The 18,244-nt window shown below is 36.9% G+C and overlaps 1 protein-coding gene and 1 long non-coding RNA gene across 11 annotated transcripts; one reads left to right on the forward strand and one right to left on the reverse strand.

Moving 5' to 3' along the window:
- LOC109950459 lies at window positions 848–2,336 on the reverse strand. 7 transcript variants are annotated; one of them, XR_002272676.1, is made up of 3 exons: window positions 2,277–2,336; window positions 1,199–1,787; window positions 848–1,126 (listed from the first exon to the last, which is right to left on the reverse strand). It is a non-coding gene; the product is annotated as an uncharacterized LOC109950459 (long non-coding RNA). The 7 variants fall into 7 exon arrangements; XR_002272675.1 differs by having other exon boundaries at window positions 1,199–1,805; XR_002272672.1 differs by having other exon boundaries at window positions 1,199–1,808.
- On the forward strand, window positions 7,712–17,164 carry LOC109950289 (methionine aminopeptidase 1D, chloroplastic/mitochondrial). Of its 4 annotated transcripts, none has more exons than XM_020568825.1 (10): window positions 9,070–9,438; window positions 12,799–12,868; window positions 13,266–13,497; window positions 14,717–14,878; window positions 14,976–15,017; window positions 15,145–15,216; window positions 15,813–15,892; window positions 16,107–16,204; window positions 16,639–16,686; window positions 16,775–17,164. In XM_020568825.1, exons 1-10 carry the CDS (start codon window positions 9,324–9,326, stop codon window positions 16,918–16,920), a joined length of 1,065 nt encoding a protein of 354 aa, XP_020424414.1. In that variant the 5' UTR covers window positions 9,070–9,323; the 3' UTR covers window positions 16,921–17,164. The 4 variants fall into 4 exon arrangements, with proteins under 4 accessions (XP_020424413.1, XP_020424416.1, XP_020424414.1 ...); XM_020568826.1 differs by having other exon boundaries at window positions 13,269–13,497; XM_020568827.1 differs by lacking the exons at window positions 16,639–16,686; window positions 16,775–17,164 and adding an exon at window positions 16,525–16,631 and having other exon boundaries at window positions 9,051–9,438.

An 18,244-nucleotide genomic window follows, 5' to 3' on the forward strand; every position in this document is an offset into this window, starting at 1 on the left:
ATGAATTTTATTTCTTTTTTGCTTTTGGCTTTCGGCTTTCGATACAGATTTGTCGTTTTTGTCGTTGTACGACAGATTTGTATTGTACATGTGTTTTTAGTTGCTGGATCGGGAATTTAGTCATTATTTGAGTTATGCATGATACCCATATTTAGCACATATTTGTTTTATAATTTTGTTTGCTCATCAATAATATACAATCACTTATTTTTTTATTTTTTTATTTAAAAAAACTTTGAGCCATTGGGTTTGATTCATGGCAGACATGATCATTTAATTTTGGGGCATAACGGAATAACGGTTAGGTAAGTGTATAAATTAAAACAGAATAGTGGAAATGTATAACCTGGCCTATGCGAATGCGATGACGTACCACATGTTTATCATACATACATGCAAACGGGTATGCAATGTGGATGTCCCACAACCATAAAAGCTTTTTCTCTAGTAAAATTCATCGCAGCTACCCCTTTGTCCTAGCGCCTACTAGGCCTGGGCACGGTTCGGGTCGGGTCAAATTTTGGCCGACCCGCGAGCCAAACCGAAGGAGAGCTCGGTTCTCGGGTCGGGTCGGGTCTAGGATGAAACCCGAAAATGAGCCGAACCGGAAATGGGCTCGGGTCTCGGGTCGGTTCTGGCTCCTTCTCGGTTTGGGCTTGGGCCCATTTTTTCAATTTTCCAAAAGCCCAAATCTTATTTATTTTGGGCCAAAAAAAGCCCAAATCATATTTTTTTAGTAAAACAAAGCCCAAATCCGATTTCCTTTCAGCCAAAACCCTTTTTTTTTTTGTCAAATTGCCAAAACCTATTAAATTCTTATGAACAAGCCCAAAACACTTTTTACTTCTCTTTCAAAACCTGAAATTATGTAAATTCAAGCTATAAAAATCCATCATTCCAATCTAAGTTTCTAAACTAAATAAATCTCACATACACACATTCAATTCAACCAACCAACCAAGGAAAGGAAATATAATCTCTTACAAACCATTACAAAAAATAATACACAAACCAAATTAAACTTATGACATTAAAGATTACAACCCATCACAAAAATACACATAGAGATAATATCCTTGCAAAAAATCTGCTGCATCCATTCTTCCAAAAGCCTTCACAAAGCAACCTACACAACACTTTTTAACACAAAGTTTCACCATCAACAAATCATAATTAAAATAAGATGCAATAAAAATACCTTCCAACATATCTTAATCACACTAAGAAGGGAGAGTCTTATTCAAATTTGTCATGGATGTTTTACTCCCCATTTCTACAAAATATAATAAAATAAATCAAACCAATTTGAGTTAGAACACATAAAAATAAGAAAATAATCGGATTCAAATATACTTATAGAGCTGCAAACAAAACATGTTTTGCAGCTCCCATGGCTTCTCCATCATCATTGTTCCAATTCGACAAAGTGTCAAACCTGCATCCTGATCAAATATCACAACTATAGAATATCAGAGCAGGAAATGATTAGTTCTGCACAAAATGACAGAATCTAAACCTTTGAAAAACAAACGGGTTTCTACCTTATGCCCACTTCACAATGCTTCTTTTGCCTCTAAAAACGAACGGGTTTCTACCAAATGAATCAAAGAATACAGAGAGGGAGAGAGATCCTTTCAGGGTTTCGTTGCTTAATGAATGTAATGGAATCACGTCCAATTGTAATCAAAGAATAAAGAATACCAAATGAGCTTGTCCACTGCCCAAAACACGTCCAGTGTTTCATCTCATCATCGCAAACCACAACCCAACAAATCAAGATTTGCACGCTTTAAACCAAACCAAAACTACTGTGAAAATTTGAAGGAAAAATAATTAAAATTTGAGCCTCAGTGTGTGTAACAATCAGATCATTCACCCTAAGGTCTCACTGAAATCCGCTAAGATATTTAAAAATTATCATCATAAGCTCCATACTGCCATATAAACCCTACCAAACAAGAACAATTTTACAGCAAAAAAAAAGCCAATAAATTTGAGAAATTTTTTATGGGTTTTGCAAAACTACAGATTGGAAGATAATAGAAAACAGATTAAGAGTGCTCAGACAGCCAAGGGTTTGTAATCAAACTTTTGGGAGAAGAACCCAGATCATAAACTCTAGTCCATATGCATATCAAGAAATTCTTCTCATCAATATCATCTAATGCATAACATATGAAGGCAATCAATACTCATATTTCATAATATCTAGCAATAGATTCATGACATTCATACAGACCCATTGCAAACTGATTGTATCAATAGGATATACTTACATCTGGGGGTGTGGCTTTCAACGAACAAAAATGAGATTTTGGGATAATAAGAGAATGCCTGCGAACAAGTATGGAATGAAACAAGGACTTTTCAATGTTATCCAATAATATGAGAGAGAGAGAGAGAGAGAGAGAGAGAGAGAGAGAGAGAGAGAGAGAGAGAGAGAGAGAGGCAATAATCTACCCAAAAAAATGATGCTTTACGGAAAGTTTGATGTTTGGTTCAAATTAAAGAAGACGTACCAACAAACAATCGTGACCATTAAATCAAAGAAGGGAAAAACTATATATATAAAGTAAGATTCCTCTGAAGCAAGAGAGAATAAAAAAGGGGAAATAGACATTGGACAAGGTCACATGGATCTTTATAGGTGAATTGCGTTGCTGGGCACAGAAAACTAGGGGGACATTTTCCCCCGTCTACAAAAATTTGGTGCCGCAGCCCAATCATATAGAGTGGCTCAGCCCCTCTCTCCTAAGATTTCAACGTTAATTTTGAACTTAAAAGTGCTTTTGTTGTTTCCCCAAATTTTGTAAAAAAAAAGTGCTTTTGTTAATTGGCTTGCTTTAGTTGAGCCAGTGCATGCAATTATAAAAAGGTGATTGAATGAATTGGTAAGGTGACCTCACCATTACCCGCTAATTGGGAAAAAAAAGAAGAAAAAAAAAGAGAGAAGCTTTTGGTTAAATCAAAGGTCTCTTTTGATTAATTTTGTGTTTGCTGCTTTGACAAAAGGGCTTTTGTTTCGGTTACTTGAGATGGTAAAGGTATATCAAACAATGACAGAATTAGTTTTACTCACATCCAAATCCACATCATTAAGGCTTTCGATAATCTTTTCTTATTATAATATAGTTAGGTCAATGAGGGCCTCTAATCTTTTCTTTATTGTGGTTCTATTTTTGTCAATGATGATTACTGTGGCCATCTCTTGCCTAAAACGCATCCAAAAAGGAGACGTGGGATTAAAGGATCGTTATCTTTCCTCGTGAATGGCGTTTGCTTATTTGCTACTTAATGGTTTATTAAGTTAAACAGAACATGAAATAAAACACTTGAAGCATGCACCGAAGTCACATGTGTTACATTATCCATAACATTTTGATCCGATTCCGATGGCTTCGTATTATACGAAGATATTGTAGCTGAATACTTGTCTTGATAATATAAGCCTAATATGCATGTTCTTTGACAACATAATATGTTAGATACTTTAGATATATTTTAGATAAACCATGTATTATGTGTTCTTATTCAAATTTACAGCTCACATCATACTCATCATTTACCGTTGAAATCACCCACATGTGGGTGGATTGTAAATTTGATTCTTTAAAAGGGGAGCTTTATAATTACAACCTGAAAAGAAAATTAAGAAGAGCTTTGAGAGTATGTACTGCTGTTGGTCTTTGACTTCTGTTCTCCTACTACTGTTGCTTCGCTTTGTTTAATTACATAATAAATACTTATACCGCATCATGAATAACAGCATATGATTGATGATAGGGAAGTTTAGGTTAAAAATAATAATGGATGGTGGATCCGAGGCAGAATTTTTTTTTCTTTATTTGTTCTGCTAGCTAGGGCAGAAATTTTTTCAAAAGAAAAAGTGAGATACAAGACTTTAATTGAGACACGACTGTCCATGGCAGAATAGACCATGGTTACAAGCCAAAAGCCAAAAGTATGACTAAAGAACTTTAAGTTTTGTTATCTTTATGATGCTAATGACCAGTTTTGCTAAAAGAAATGGAAGAGAGAGAGAGAGAGAGAGAGAGGAAAAGGAGAAAAGAAAGAAAGTGAAAAAGCATATCATCATGAGGAATCTCAAGGTGAGTGTGTGTGTGGAGATAAGAGTGAAATGGAAGTAAATGCAGAATTGAAATGAAGGCAATGGAGCTTTCGAAGAGAAATCCATTCCTGTCCACAACATGTCTTCACTGATAGTGCTCAAATGGTCCTTTCATTTTCCAAAAGTGATGAGGACTCGTACAGGAGCTTTCGGACCCCCCACCTTCTGATCAGTCTCACCCTTTTAAAAGTGATGAGGACTCGTACAGGAGCTTTTGCGGCTTGTGTGTCTTTTCATTGATTACCTTCTTTTCAAAATGATGCGAAATTTTGACTTCATGGCCAACAAGGAATGGTGCATGCCTACATTCCTAATCCTAACACAAGTGTGGGAATTGGAATCCTAGATATATAGGTTTGATCTTTACTTGCTCATTGGGAAAGAACTAAAAAAAACCTTAACAATTGATCAAATTGCCAAAGGGTTGTTGAATGGAGGGCCAAGTATGCTTGGATTTTCTGATCATAAAATGAATTTGATCGGGGGATTATAGATAATTTACTAATATACAACTCACCAGTAAACAAAGGGTTGTTCATTTCTTTTAATTAAAGAAAAATGAGAGATACAAAAACTTGGAATAGTTCTTTTAATATCGGGAAGAGAAATACTATTAAACCAGTAAGCGCACATTTTTTTTTAATATATTTTTTTTAAACCCTACAAACTTCAACATATATATGTATATTTATCATGTATATATGTCTTGAAAAGAAGAGCTTTAATATAGTTTGTAGCCCATAAACAAGGGTTTTTGAAGATAATGCTACAAAACACTTTTCCCTCTCAAATTCAAATGACCTTATCAAATTCCGGGCAATGAATACATGGTTGAATTTTATATGCAAGATGTGTGGGAAATGAATAAAAAATTGAGAGCAATGATTCAAGATCGCCCTGTTTTAATAAAAAGAGACACACACTTTCATCATCCGTTTATATATATATATAGGATATAGATTGACATTATGATGATCACATGCCAAAACCTAACAGTCTTTTATTTTTATTTTTGTCAAAGTGGTCCATGAAAAGATCCCAAGCTCAAATGCATACATAATATAAATGGTGCCAATTTTTTTTTAGAACAGTCTTCTTGTTACGTTGTGGACCATTTGGAACTATACTTTGTTGGGGGATTTATGCACTTGTCCTTAGCTCGTTTTTGGGACACCCAAAAAATATTGCTAATTCATTTCTCATGAGTGCAAAAATTGTGCGATCGATATGGAGGGAGGGCAATGTGCTTCCTCATGTTTTATTTTAGTCTTTTCTTGGTGGAATTGTGATTCTCATGTTTATGCATGTGGCAGTGCCAAAAAAAAAACAAAAGAAAAAAAAACCCTACATGTATTTGAAACTTTTTTTTTTCAATTTGGATAAGTTGATGCTTGTGAATTGTGGTGTAATAAAACTCAACCATTTGGGACGATATATGGAGCAGGAGAACCTTCTCTGACTTTGATAGCTTTGGTGGTGTCTGCTACAGAGACAGAGAGACAGAGAGACAGAAGAGACAGAGAAGGCCACCGAGCAGTCAGTGCTGCTAATAGAGAAGGGAAAAAGAGATTACTTTAAAAAGAAGATAAACAAAGAGGCTGCGATCACCATATTTATATAAATGAATATTAATATATGTTTTATTTATTTATTTATTATATAATCGATAAAACGAGGAAACACGCAGCTCCAGACCCAGAAATTCCATATTAAACGCAGCATGGGTTTTGAGTTTGCGGGTTTTGTCTGTGTTATAACGGCAAAGCCTTGATGTTACCTGGCTCTATTTTACATCAGAGAATTCAATACAATTTTGTGGTCTCTATTTGATCCACAATTAATTTTCAATGTGTATTTTGACAAGTTGGCAAATGGGGTTAGCCTAATAAAAAAGAGTGTTGATTTGTATGCATGTGGTCTTAAGTTCTGGTACTCATTGTATATTAACAGTGTGTGTGAGAAAGAACAAGGTGTAGTTATTAGTCCGATAACTTCTCTTCCCAACATTAAAATATGCTCGAAGTTTGAATCTTCCTAGTTACTAATAAATGTTAAAAAAAGCACAAAATATGCATGTAGTCTCTCTTTTATTTTATGATCCACCATATTTTCTCAGCCCCCAACCCTACTTGCCTTGTATTTATTTTATTTTCTTCCCTAAATTTGGCTTTATAAAAATGAGAAAGACCCATAGCCATAGCCAAACGAATTAATACGCAGGACATGTTCTAACGTGCCCGTCACGGTCAATCACTGTCAAATTAGAAACCAAAGCGTGCGGGCTCGAACTGTGAAGAATGCTTTAAGAGTCCAACACGTGGTGGTGAGGCGTCTGTGGGCCGTCACATCGAGTTTCATCTTATGTGGGCCTCCCGATATGGCCCAAGCCCATTATCATATTCGGCTAACGACGCAAATGCACCATCAAATTCCAAACCTTGTCGTTTTGGGGAGTTGGAAAATGACAACATGTCTCGTGGCCCTGGGTCTTTCATAATGTAGGCGGACTATGGAGGGCTTTGATTACGTACCTCAGAAGCCCTGCAGTACCCAATATGCCCCGCTGTGACCACTTAATGTCATTCTTCTATTGTCTTTCTTTGAATTTTGCGTACTTAAACTTAATTTATTTTAGTACAAGTTTAGTCTAAATTACAGAGAAGATGGGTTATTCTTTTTTTCTCACACACGCACAACTAAAATGTCATGAGAAGATGGCCAGATTTCCAATTGGTAACTCAAATTAACTGAGAAGACGGCCTAGACAAAACTAGGAGACTTGGATTAAAGCAGAGGACGCTCTTGCTTTCAGACTAGAAGAAAAGTTCAGCAGGCAGATGTGAGCATATATGATGTGGTGAACCTTGTTTTGAAGTTGATGCTCGGAATATACCCTATCATTTTCTTGGGGTTTGTCTTATAGACTTGTACAAACAGTTTCTCAAAAAAAACAAGGAAAGAAAAGAAAAGAGCTAGAGTTTCTTGCATGGTTGAAACACATCCAATCCAAGCCCAAGTCCTTAGCTTTTCATGCACAGAAAGTACAACCTTAGGTTTTAGCCCAATTATGTTTTAGCCGAATATCAGGAGCAGCTTGCAACCTTAGGGTTAGCCGTGTGTGAACGCATGATTCATTTACGGTCGTTGATGATTTAAACATGTAGAATGCTTATGGTTAGTCGTGTGTGAACATATGATTGATTCATAGTAAATTTAGGTTTTACCCATAAAAAAACTTTCACTTTTGGAAAAAGCCAAAGCTTTTTAAAAAAAGACAAAATAACCTCTCAACTTTCAAACCAAAGACATGCAAATGTAAAGGATTTCTTAGGAAATCAAAAAATAAATAAGGGCAATTTTGTCCATTTTTGCTTGTTTTAAAAATTTTCTCTCTCCTTTGGGCTTTTCCTAAGTCCCCCTTGATTCATAGCCGTTGATCTATAATATATAGACCTTATTTTAAAAAATAGTTGTATAAAATGCAAGCCAGGTTGTTTCCTGGGCTTTTGTATTCGGATCAAGCCCATCCAAACCTTTTCATTGTGCTGTATCAAAAGTCGTCCACCTGCAGGTGAGTGATTCTTAACCGTATATGCATATAAGGTCTATATATTATAGATCAACGTCTATGAATCAATCAGGTCTAATTTTTTTTTTTTAAAATAGTATAGTCGTGTGGCTATACTCATTTTGACACGTGGTACCTTATCGCTAGGCCGTGCCTTTTTTTTTTAAGTGTCACTATTTCCACCCACTTGTCATATTTTTTGACCCACTTTATCTCCCTACCTCCTACCATATAAATTTGAAAAAAATACAATCTTATCTATCCACCCACCATTATTCATAAAATTAAGAATCAATTCCATATTTTTGCCTGTTTTTATGTTTAGGTGTAGTAAAATATTCATAAAATTTATAAAACTCTTTATTTTTTAAAACAAAAACCCACCCGCCCCAAGCAGCCACCCCTTCCCCGACCCCAATCCCTAGCCCCACCCCACTGCCCAGATTCATTCCCAAAAACCAAAGCCCCGACACCACCGCCTCCGCGTCCATCACTGACGAAGAATTGTAGGCTTTGCGAGAAGCGAATCGGCGACTGAGAAACTCGCTGGAGCATAATCTCAAGCTCCTCGAAAACCTATATGGATCTGCTTCTTTGCTGAACGATTGCCTTCCCGATGTAAGCAAATTTTGGGTCGATGCCCTTCTGATCAATTTGTGTACAATTTCAAATTTTTATGTAAAAACTGAAATGGGTATATTTTTTTTTTGGGTAGTCATATTCAGTTGTTTGCTCGTTTAATAGCTACTGGGTTGTCATATTCAATTTTGCTCGTTTGCTCGTTTGCTCGTTTAATAGCTTCCGATCAATTTCTTATGTTTTTTAATTGGTTTTAATGTTTCTCCCTGGTCTGGCGGGTTTTCTTATAAATAGTATAGCCGGGCGGCCATATTCGGTTTTATGATTTTTTTAAAATATAGTATAGCCGGGCGGCTATACGCGATGATTCTAAAAATATTATAGCCGCGCGGCTATACTTATTCTGACACTTGGCGCATAAACGAATATCGGAGCAAAAAATTTAAAAGAAAAAAAGATCCCAGTATATATAAAAAGTATAGTCGCGCGGCTATACTATTTTTAAGACATATTAATAAAACCTAGTATAGCCGCCCGGCTATACCACTTTTTATTTTAAAAAGCAAAAAAGGGGTATAGCCGCCCGGCTATACTATTTTAAAAAAAATTAAAAAACCGAGTACAACCAATCGGCTATACTCCCGGCTAGAGATAAGGTGCCACGTGTCGCACGGCTATATCATTTATATAAAAAAATAGACCTGATTGATTTATAGCCGTTCATCTATAATATACAGACCTTATATACAGTTAAGAATCACTCACTTGCAGGTGGACGACTTTTGATACAGCACGACGAAAAGGTTTGGATGGGCTTGATCCGAATATAAAAGCCCATGTAACGACCTGGCCGGCATTTTATACAACTTATGATGTTTATACATGTAACCTTATACGGATACTTGTGGCCATAATCAGGAGTCAAGCTAGGCCCCTCGCAGATCAAAGTTGAAGAGGGGAATTAACGGATAAAAAGGGGAGAGCGAGAGAGCAGAAAGCCAGAACAGAAGCGGAAGAAGCCGAACTGTTGTATAAAAGAGTGAGAGAATGGTAAGCGCAAGCGCAATGCGTGCTGTGCAACCCACAATCCTCTCTACTTTTGTGGGTAACCGCTTGCTTCAGTCAGCGCAGCCTCTTCACCAACTCTTCAGCTACAACCCAGGTCCTTGCTCCTTCACTTTTATTCTTTATTTTATTTTTCAGTCTTGGTTTCTGAAGTTAAAACGTTTATGATTCAGCTTTGGTTTCAATTCTATGTGTTCTATTTGAATGGGCTTATAGTCAAAGGAAGGGTGCAATAGTATGCTTGCTAGTGTTTATACTTGTATGAAATGGGGTGTTATAGTTTGTAGCTAGCATAGCTTATTGGTTTTGTGAGACTGCTTTTATAGCTGTATCAACTAGATACAATTTCCCTAATGCTTTGTGTTTCTGATATTATGACTTGAACTGAAAAATTGGTCTTTGGTACCAAGAGAACGAAACTTTAATGCCTAATTGAGCTCTTTTCTTGAAGATACAAACTTTTTTCCCGTTGGATGTCACTACCCTTTCTCTGTCTCCCCAACTAAAGTCCCATTCTTCAGTTGCCAAATCTAAATTCCCGACAAATTCTCTTTTCTCAGTCCCAGTTGCCACTGACCTTGACTACGCTAAAATCCCAAAGGAGATGAGAGTATGGCGCGCTCATCGAGCAATCTCAATCTTGTCCACAACCAATAGCAAAGCCCCTTCTCCTTCTGAACTCGGTGTTTACCTACAACTATGCAGCAATTCGAAGTCTCTAAATCAAGGAAAGCATGTTCATCAAAAGATAATCCAATGTGGGTTGGATCAAAACCCATTCATAGTCACCAAATTAGTCCAAATGTATGCTGATTGTGATGATTTGGTGTCTTCCTGGAAGTTGTTTGACAACTTGTTAAAACCAAATGTCTTTGCTTGGACCGCGATCCTGGGATTCTATTCGAGGCACGGAATGCATGAAGAATGTGTGAGAGCATATGTTGAAATGATTTTGAATGATGTTTTGCCTGATGGGTATGTGTTTCCTAAGGTCTTAAGGGCATGTGCACAGTTGTTGCGCTTGAAAGTGGGAATTGTGGTTCACAAAGATGTGATAATATGTGGGTTGAACCTTAATCTTCAAGTTTGCAATTCATTGATAGATATGTATTCAAAATGTGAGGATATTGGGAGTGCTAAAAGGGTTTTTGATGAGATGGTGGGAAGAGATTTGTGGTCATGGAATTCAATGATCTCAGGATACGTGTGTAATGGGTTGCTTGGATTGGCAGTAGAACTATTTGATTGTATGAATTTGGGTGGTTGTGAGCCTGATATTGTCACTTTGAATACAGTAATGGATGCTTATTGCCGAATGGGGCACTGTAACGAGGCTACGAGAATCTTTGAACAGATTAAGGAGCCTAATATCATTTCATGGACCACCTTGATATCAGGATATTCAAGGATTGGGAGTCATGAAGCATCCTTGAGGATTTTCAGGGATATGATAGGAAGCAGCATGGTTGACCCTGATTTGGATTCTCTTTCTACTGTCCTTGTCTCCTGTCGGCATCTGGGGTCTTTGCTAAATGGAAAAGAAATCCACGGTTATGGGATAAAAAGGGAATCTGGCATTGCATTTTACCACTCAGCTGGCCCTGCATTGTTGACAATGTATGCCAACTGCCGTAGAATTCATGATGCTACAAATGTATTTAAATTAATGAACCCAGCCCATGTTGTTTCTTGGAATGCCATGATTCTTGGCTTTATTGATTTAGGACTGGAAGATTTGGCACTTGACAGTTTCAGAAGAATGCAAAGAGCACGCATCAACGTTGACCAAACGACAATATCCACTATCTTGCCAGCGTGCAATTTGAAATTTGGAAAACAAATTCATGCCTTCATTAGGAAAATTAGTTTTGATTTGGTTGTTCCGGTGTGGAATGCACTGATCCACATGTACTCTAAATGTGGATGCATTGGGTCTGCATACTCTGTATTTTCCAACATGATCAATAGGGATTTAGTGTCATGGAACTCAATGATTGGAGGCTTTGGAATGCATGGGCATGGAAGAGCTGCTCTTCACCTTCTCAAAGAGATGAATCATTCAGGGACTTGCCCCAATTCTGTAACTTTTACTTCTGTTTTATCAGCTTGTAGTCACGCAGGTCTTGTGGATGAGGGCCTTCAAGTCTTTCACAGTATGATGAAGGAGTACGGCGTCATCCCCAGCATGGAACATTATGCTTGCATTGTTGACATGCTGGCACGTGATGGTCAACTTGAGGATGCAGTTAGTTTTATTAATAGGATGCCTTTGGAGCCTGATAAGTGTATTTGGGGAGCTCTGTTGGCTGCATGCCAAGCCCATCAAAATGTTAATGTTGCAAAGCTTGCTGCTGAACAATTAGTCCAGTTGCAACCGGGAAATGCTGGGCAGTATGTCACCCTGTCAAATATATATGCAAGAGCTGGAAGATGGGATGAAGCTGTACGAGTGAGAAAGAAAATGGAAGCCCAAGGATCGGTGAAGCCATCTGGAAATAGTTGGTTTGAATGTGGAAATGGGACAAATGAAATATCTAATGAATAGAAGTATGGATACTTTGTGTTCAAAAGCTTTGGATGAGCTTGGTCCTAATACCTAATCCCATGTGACCGGCCTTCAATTTGTACAACTAATTAATTAGGCAGGATTTTGCGAATTCATTCAGGGCACTTGAGGACATAATGATAAGCCAAGCAAGGCCCATCCCAGGAACCCAAAATGCACAAATAAAAGAAGAGAGAGAGAGAGAGAGAGAGAGAGAGGGGTCAGAAGCCAAACCATGTAAGAGCGAGAGAATGGTAAGTGCAAGCGCATTGTGTGTTGTGCAACCCAAAATCCTCTCCTCTCTTATGGGAAACTGCCTCCATCAGTCAAGCAGCCTGCTCACCAACTCTTCCGTTACAACCCTGGTCCTGGTCCTTCACTTTTGTACTTCTTTAATTTTTGGTTATTGATAATAATATTTCTGATGCAGCTTCTGTTTCACATGTTATGCACAGTTTTTTCTTTTCATCTGATTTTGGATCTTTTCCCTAAGGTTGAATCAGTTTAGAAGTCAAATAATGAATGCATGTCGTTGTGAGTTATTTATATTTGCATGAAAAGGTGTTATAATTTTTGGTGAACCGAGCTTATTGGTATTTGAGATTGCTGTACTGTGACATACCACATACAATTACAACCATGCTTTATTATTTCTGATTGTGTGACTTGAATGAAACATAAAAGTTCTTTGATACCAAATGAATGAAACCTTAATGCCTAACTGAGCCATTTTCTTGGAAATGTAAAAGTTGTCCTGTATAATACCAATAGTTTCTAAGAATCTACAAACCAAAGCCTAGAGTAACAATTTTATGAAATCAACATTTAATGGACTTGTTTTTCCTAATTTTTAAACATGCGAATATAGTGATGGTCATTGTTATTTTCTTGGTTTCAAATTCTCATACACAGGAAGCAAGCATGTTTCGATGCAGTTATCCAAAAGATTTTCTGGCTTGACCAACCTTTTGTTCAATGGAAGGTATGGCGTGCAACATTCTGCGTACTCACATGTGTTATATAGACACAGAGGCACACACAACACGGGCATAATAGTATTATTTTATGCACTTTGGGACACTGTTAAAAGTGTATGAATAAATCATACCAATTGGCTCCCAATTTGTATAAATGTTGTCTGTAGAAGTTCAAATGACTACATATGATATTATGGTATTATTTATTAGCTTCTAGCTTGTTTGATCTAATTCTTGACCTCATCATGGCTCTATTTTTGGGTTTTTATATGATGATGAGGTTTCTGGACTGGGATTTTGAAACACTGCATGATTTTCAATTATGTAATGCACATCATGTAAGATACATATGCAGACACGTCTTTGTAAACTCGTAAGTGATGGATATTTTGTTGAAATTAGCAGAAATGCAGATAAATTTCTAAACACCAAGCGCAAACGTCTAAGGCCTGGAAAAATTTCACCACATCGCCCTGTTCCAGATCATATACCAATGCCTCCTTATGTCAAATCTAAAAAACCGCCTGGGATTGCAAGTGGACCTGAAGTGCATGATGAGAAGGGGATAGAATGCATGAGAGCCTCCGGAAAACTTGCAGCACATGTTCTAGAATTTGCTGGGACTTTGGTCAAGGTGACTGTTCTGCTTCTGGCTTGTTTATCTATGTTTACACTTTCTCTGTAGAATGATTTTTTAGGTCAATTTTTTTCCCTTATGTCAGAAGCTTGTGTTTGGCATTGAAGTAATTTTTATTTGTTTTTGCAGCAAAGTATACATGGAAAATAACAATCGGTTTAGGAACCATACAGTATTAATACACAATAACATTCAAATAGAGCTTTGTAGAAAAGAATTCGAATGGCTGAGACCTATGCTGTCCAAAAAATGTAGTCTATTTACACTAAAGGGTATAAACAACTGCCCTGAAAAAGCGGATCCTTTACCTGCCTAAACCCTTAAAAAGTGGCTGCCTACTTCATACAATTCCAGAATAAAACTCTCTCTCTCTCTCTCTCTCTCTCTCTCGTGTAGCCCTCATATCCTAATGAAATATCGAGGGTTTCTCTGTTATGCATGTAGAGTAGAAGTACTTGATGGGGGAAAGTATTGAAAAGTGTATGATTCTACTGAGAGAAAAGCTGTTAGATCTGAACTCTGTGTGTGTGTGAGAGAGAGAGAGAGAGAGATGGAGAGCATGTGGATAGGGTAAAGCATGTGGCCAATGACGGCTAGGCTGATAGCAGCGAAGAACATAGACTACTCTGGTTAAGTGGTTTTAACATAAGGGGAAGGCTGGTGAGACCATAGGAATTGATAATAAGACTCGTGTAGGCGATTAATGCAGAGAGCGTATGTGTTGATTGAAGGCGACAACTTTACTTTGTTAAATAATATTCCCTTAGTGTAATCAAAATTACAGTATAAAATGATTTGACAATGCTTGAAAACCCAAGTTCTTGCCCAGAAAAAAAAAAGGTTCTTTACAGTAGTGAAGATTCGGCCTGCTTATTTTCCAGAAGTCCCAGGTCCCCCAAACAAACCAGAAAAAGAAGAAGAAAGGAAAGGTCTTTCTTCAATTTGCTACTTTCTTAGAGATTCTAGAGTTGGATTTAGTAAAACCTAGATGTTGGAGTGTAAATCTGTATGATATTTACTGAACTGATCTTTCCCTTTTTCTTTTGGTCATTGTCGTTGTCAAGCTACTAGGCTAGTGCATGATGCATTCAAGATTTTGCAATCTATTGTTAGTTTTTGTTGTTAGCTAATAAGTGATTGGAGATAGATTCTTGAGATGTAAGAGGTGGGTGTCTTGGTCTGTATGAAAGTTTTAATTGGTTGCTTCTATTGGCAGCCAGGCATAAAGACAGATGAAATTGACCAAGCTGTTCACCAAATGATAATTGATAATGGTGCCTACCCGTCACCTCTTGGCTATGGTGGTTTTCCAAAGAGTGTCTGCACATCAGTGAACGAATGTATTTGCCATGGAATACCAGATTCCCGAGCACTTGAGGTTTCTTTGATTAAAGTTCTTAGCTACAACATCGTGTCCTTCTAAGTAATGAATTGTTTCAAATCAAAATCACATCTATTTTTTTTTCTCTTGGCAGGATGGTGATATAATTAACATTGATGTTACGGTCTATTTAAATGTAAGTATGGTTACTTAGAGCATGCTTAGTTTAAACAAAATGAAATGAGATACACAATTCAAGACTTGAGGGTTGCCAAGTTCAACCTTTAGTATATATATCCTTCTGAATGATTTGTAATTTACAGGGATATCATGGTGATACATCAGCTACTTTCTTCTGTGGAGATGTTGATGATGAGGGCAGAAAGTTAGTTCAGGTGGCAATATCTTTCTTTTAAATTTTTTGTTCCATGGGTTTTCCACGTATTTGGTACTGTAATATGATAAAAGTTCTTCACTGATAAAGATTATTGTTAGAATTCTAGGGTTTTTCTTTGTAGGCACAGCACAAAGTTCCCATTAGTTTCACAAGAATTCATTTCACTTGATTAATTCCACCTAAAAGTTTATTAGCCTTATGTAATGGAACTTTTCCTACCCTGTATAGCCAATATCTTTTTGAATGCCTGCCATCATCTCTTTGATACAGGTGTACGTCCAAAAGTGTTGTTCACTGGCGGGTTTTCAGAAACTTGAAAAAATGTTTCAGCTACCCCTGTTCTTGTGCTTTTGGATTTTCTTTATTTGTTTGTGTACCTATAATTTCAACTTATTGCATTGGTATAGATGGCCGAAGGTGAAATTTCATGAATCTTGGTAAATTATATCTTCCACTTCCACTTCTTTAGTTATAGACTTGTAGTGAGGCGAACCTTTCCTGGCTGAAATTAGTTAATTGTATGCCTTTAACTTCTCAAGATGTTCTTCTGTGATAGCTATTCTTACAAGATTTATTTTTGAAGTATTGCCTTAGGTAACTAAAGAATGCCTTGACAAGGCAATCTCAATATGTGCACCTGGAGTGGAGCTTAAGAAAATTGGAAAAACGATCCAGTAAGGCATCTTCTTCCCCCACCCCCCTAATTCTGTAGTTCTGTTTTCTTCCTTATATGCAGGATTCTGCAGTGGCATTGGTGCAATAAATTTTTTCTTTTTGTCAATGTGTCTTAAGGCTGACTTGTCATATACATGCATGCATAAGTCACATATGGATGTGAAAATTCAATCTTATTCTAATAATCAATGGTTTTTTGTTTTCCTCAATAAGAGAGCATGCAGATAAATATCGTTATGGTGTTGTTCGACAGTTCGTTGGGCATGGGGTTGGACGTGTCTTTCATGCCGATCCAGTTGTTCTACACTTCAGTAATAATTCTGCGCTTTATGCTGCTCATGTCTCCAATATTCATTCATTGTTTGAGCAAGTCATGCAAATTATTTATTAAAACTTACGGTCTAGAAATATTCCTTAGACTAATTATATTGATGGCTGAAAGTTTATTACTGATCAGTATAGAAAACATGTGCCATAAAACGTAAAAGTAATTAGCTGTGCTGTCGTAAAATGATCTACAACCTATACTTATCTACTAGCTCATGAAAGAACCCCTCATCTTGCTTGGGAGTGAGAAGTTTGTAATTCAGTAATATAAAGCATTAATCTGCCTTATGTTTCGTTCTTGAAGTATGCAATATATTGCCACTAATATGCATGGAGACACACATGGGACACACAATGTGCATCCAGAATATCTGCCAACAGAACATATTCCGGTTGAAGTGATTTTTATTCCTTGTAGGGAACAATGAAAGCGGACGCATGGTGGTAAACCAAACCTTCACAATAGGTAATGCATTTTGATTATTCAAACTTACCTTCTCTTTGGAAAAAGTTGTTGCTTATTTGTGATTTACTTGTTTCGTAACTGTGTTCAGAACCGATGCTGACACTAGGCAGCTGTAATCCCGTAATGTGGGACGATAATTGGACAGTAGTCACAGAAGATGGAAGCTTGTCAGCACAGTTTGAACATACCATTTTAATAACCGAAGACGGGGCTGAGATACTAACTCGGTGTTAGTGATGGTGCTAGACCTTATACGATAGAACCTATAGATTCCCAAGTTTGGGAATTATACTTTATTGGAGTTGCATCTTCCAAGTTAAAAAATTTATGTTGGAGGTGCACATATGTTTTGCTTTTACCATTATTTTAGATGATTCCTTTAACTGCATACATCATGTTATTGTTATTTCTCATAGTTGTATCTTATACAAGGATATGGATTTTCAGTCTTTAAGCATTGGATTATTTCTTTCATTAAGCTGCTTTTTTTTTTCCTTCCTCTTCCCCCTCCTTTCGGTTCGGACACAAATTGGTGAAAATATTGCACTCATCTATCATATTATTAAGGTGGCAATTCTTCGATGTCTTGAATGTGATATTTAACTGATTTATGCTAATCATTACATGCTATGGTTGTGGTGGGAAGGAATTTCTTTCCAACCATTAAGTTGGTGCTGGTATTTTTGGAGTATGGCCAATGGACGTCTCATCGTCGGATGGAGCTTGTTTGCTTTGTCTCGTTGGACTGCAACTAGTTCAATAGGCAGAACTAATACAAACGTTAATTTCATTGTTTCAGCTCTAGTTTTGTCTTCAGAGTTTTGAAAATTCTGCACGGCACAGATTGTAAAGGATAAAGGTAGGGAAGGTAGGGAAGAGTTCACAACTGTTCTTCATGGTGTTCAATTTTGTGAAGTTGTTTGGCCCTACACTATCAATCCATTAAATTTTTTCTATTTCTGGTAAAGGTTGTTTTGGCAACGCAATACTGTTAGACATACGTACTGTTTTGAACGTGTAAGCAACTACTCCACTGAAAGTGGGAAATGGTTTGTATTTGATTTGCTGATTTGGGCAATTGAAGTTTTGATATTTACTTGTAGTTTTGGGACCTCAAACTCGGATTCCCATATTTCTGATGTTTATTCTCATGCTGTTGGATTTATTATTATTATTATTATTAGTATTATTATTCTTTTATCGACATTGTCATTCGTTTATGAAATTTAAACTCATGACATTCTACAATAAAGTAGACAGTAGTCGAGCCACTGGACGAAATAGTCTTAAAGAAAGTTGAATGCAATACGATTGTTTGGTATGTAAGCCCATTGTTAGACCACATATACATACTTTAGAAAAACATATGCAGCACTATACGCATCAGGAAATACATTTACGATTGTTTGGCATGTCCAAGCCCCATAGTCAAACTCACCTAACTATCCATGTTACTAATTAATATCTGATAAAAGCATGAGCATGGCTCTAACATGACCTTGTTTCTTCATATCTTGATCATGTAGCCAATTTTAGTTTACATGGGTTCAAGTGTAAA

The sequence above is a fragment of the Prunus persica genome, chromosome G7 (assembly GCF_000346465.2).
Source record: "Prunus persica cultivar Lovell chromosome G7, Prunus_persica_NCBIv2, whole genome shotgun sequence".
In the NCBI taxonomy this organism is placed as follows: domain Eukaryota; kingdom Viridiplantae; phylum Streptophyta; class Magnoliopsida; order Rosales; family Rosaceae; genus Prunus; species Prunus persica.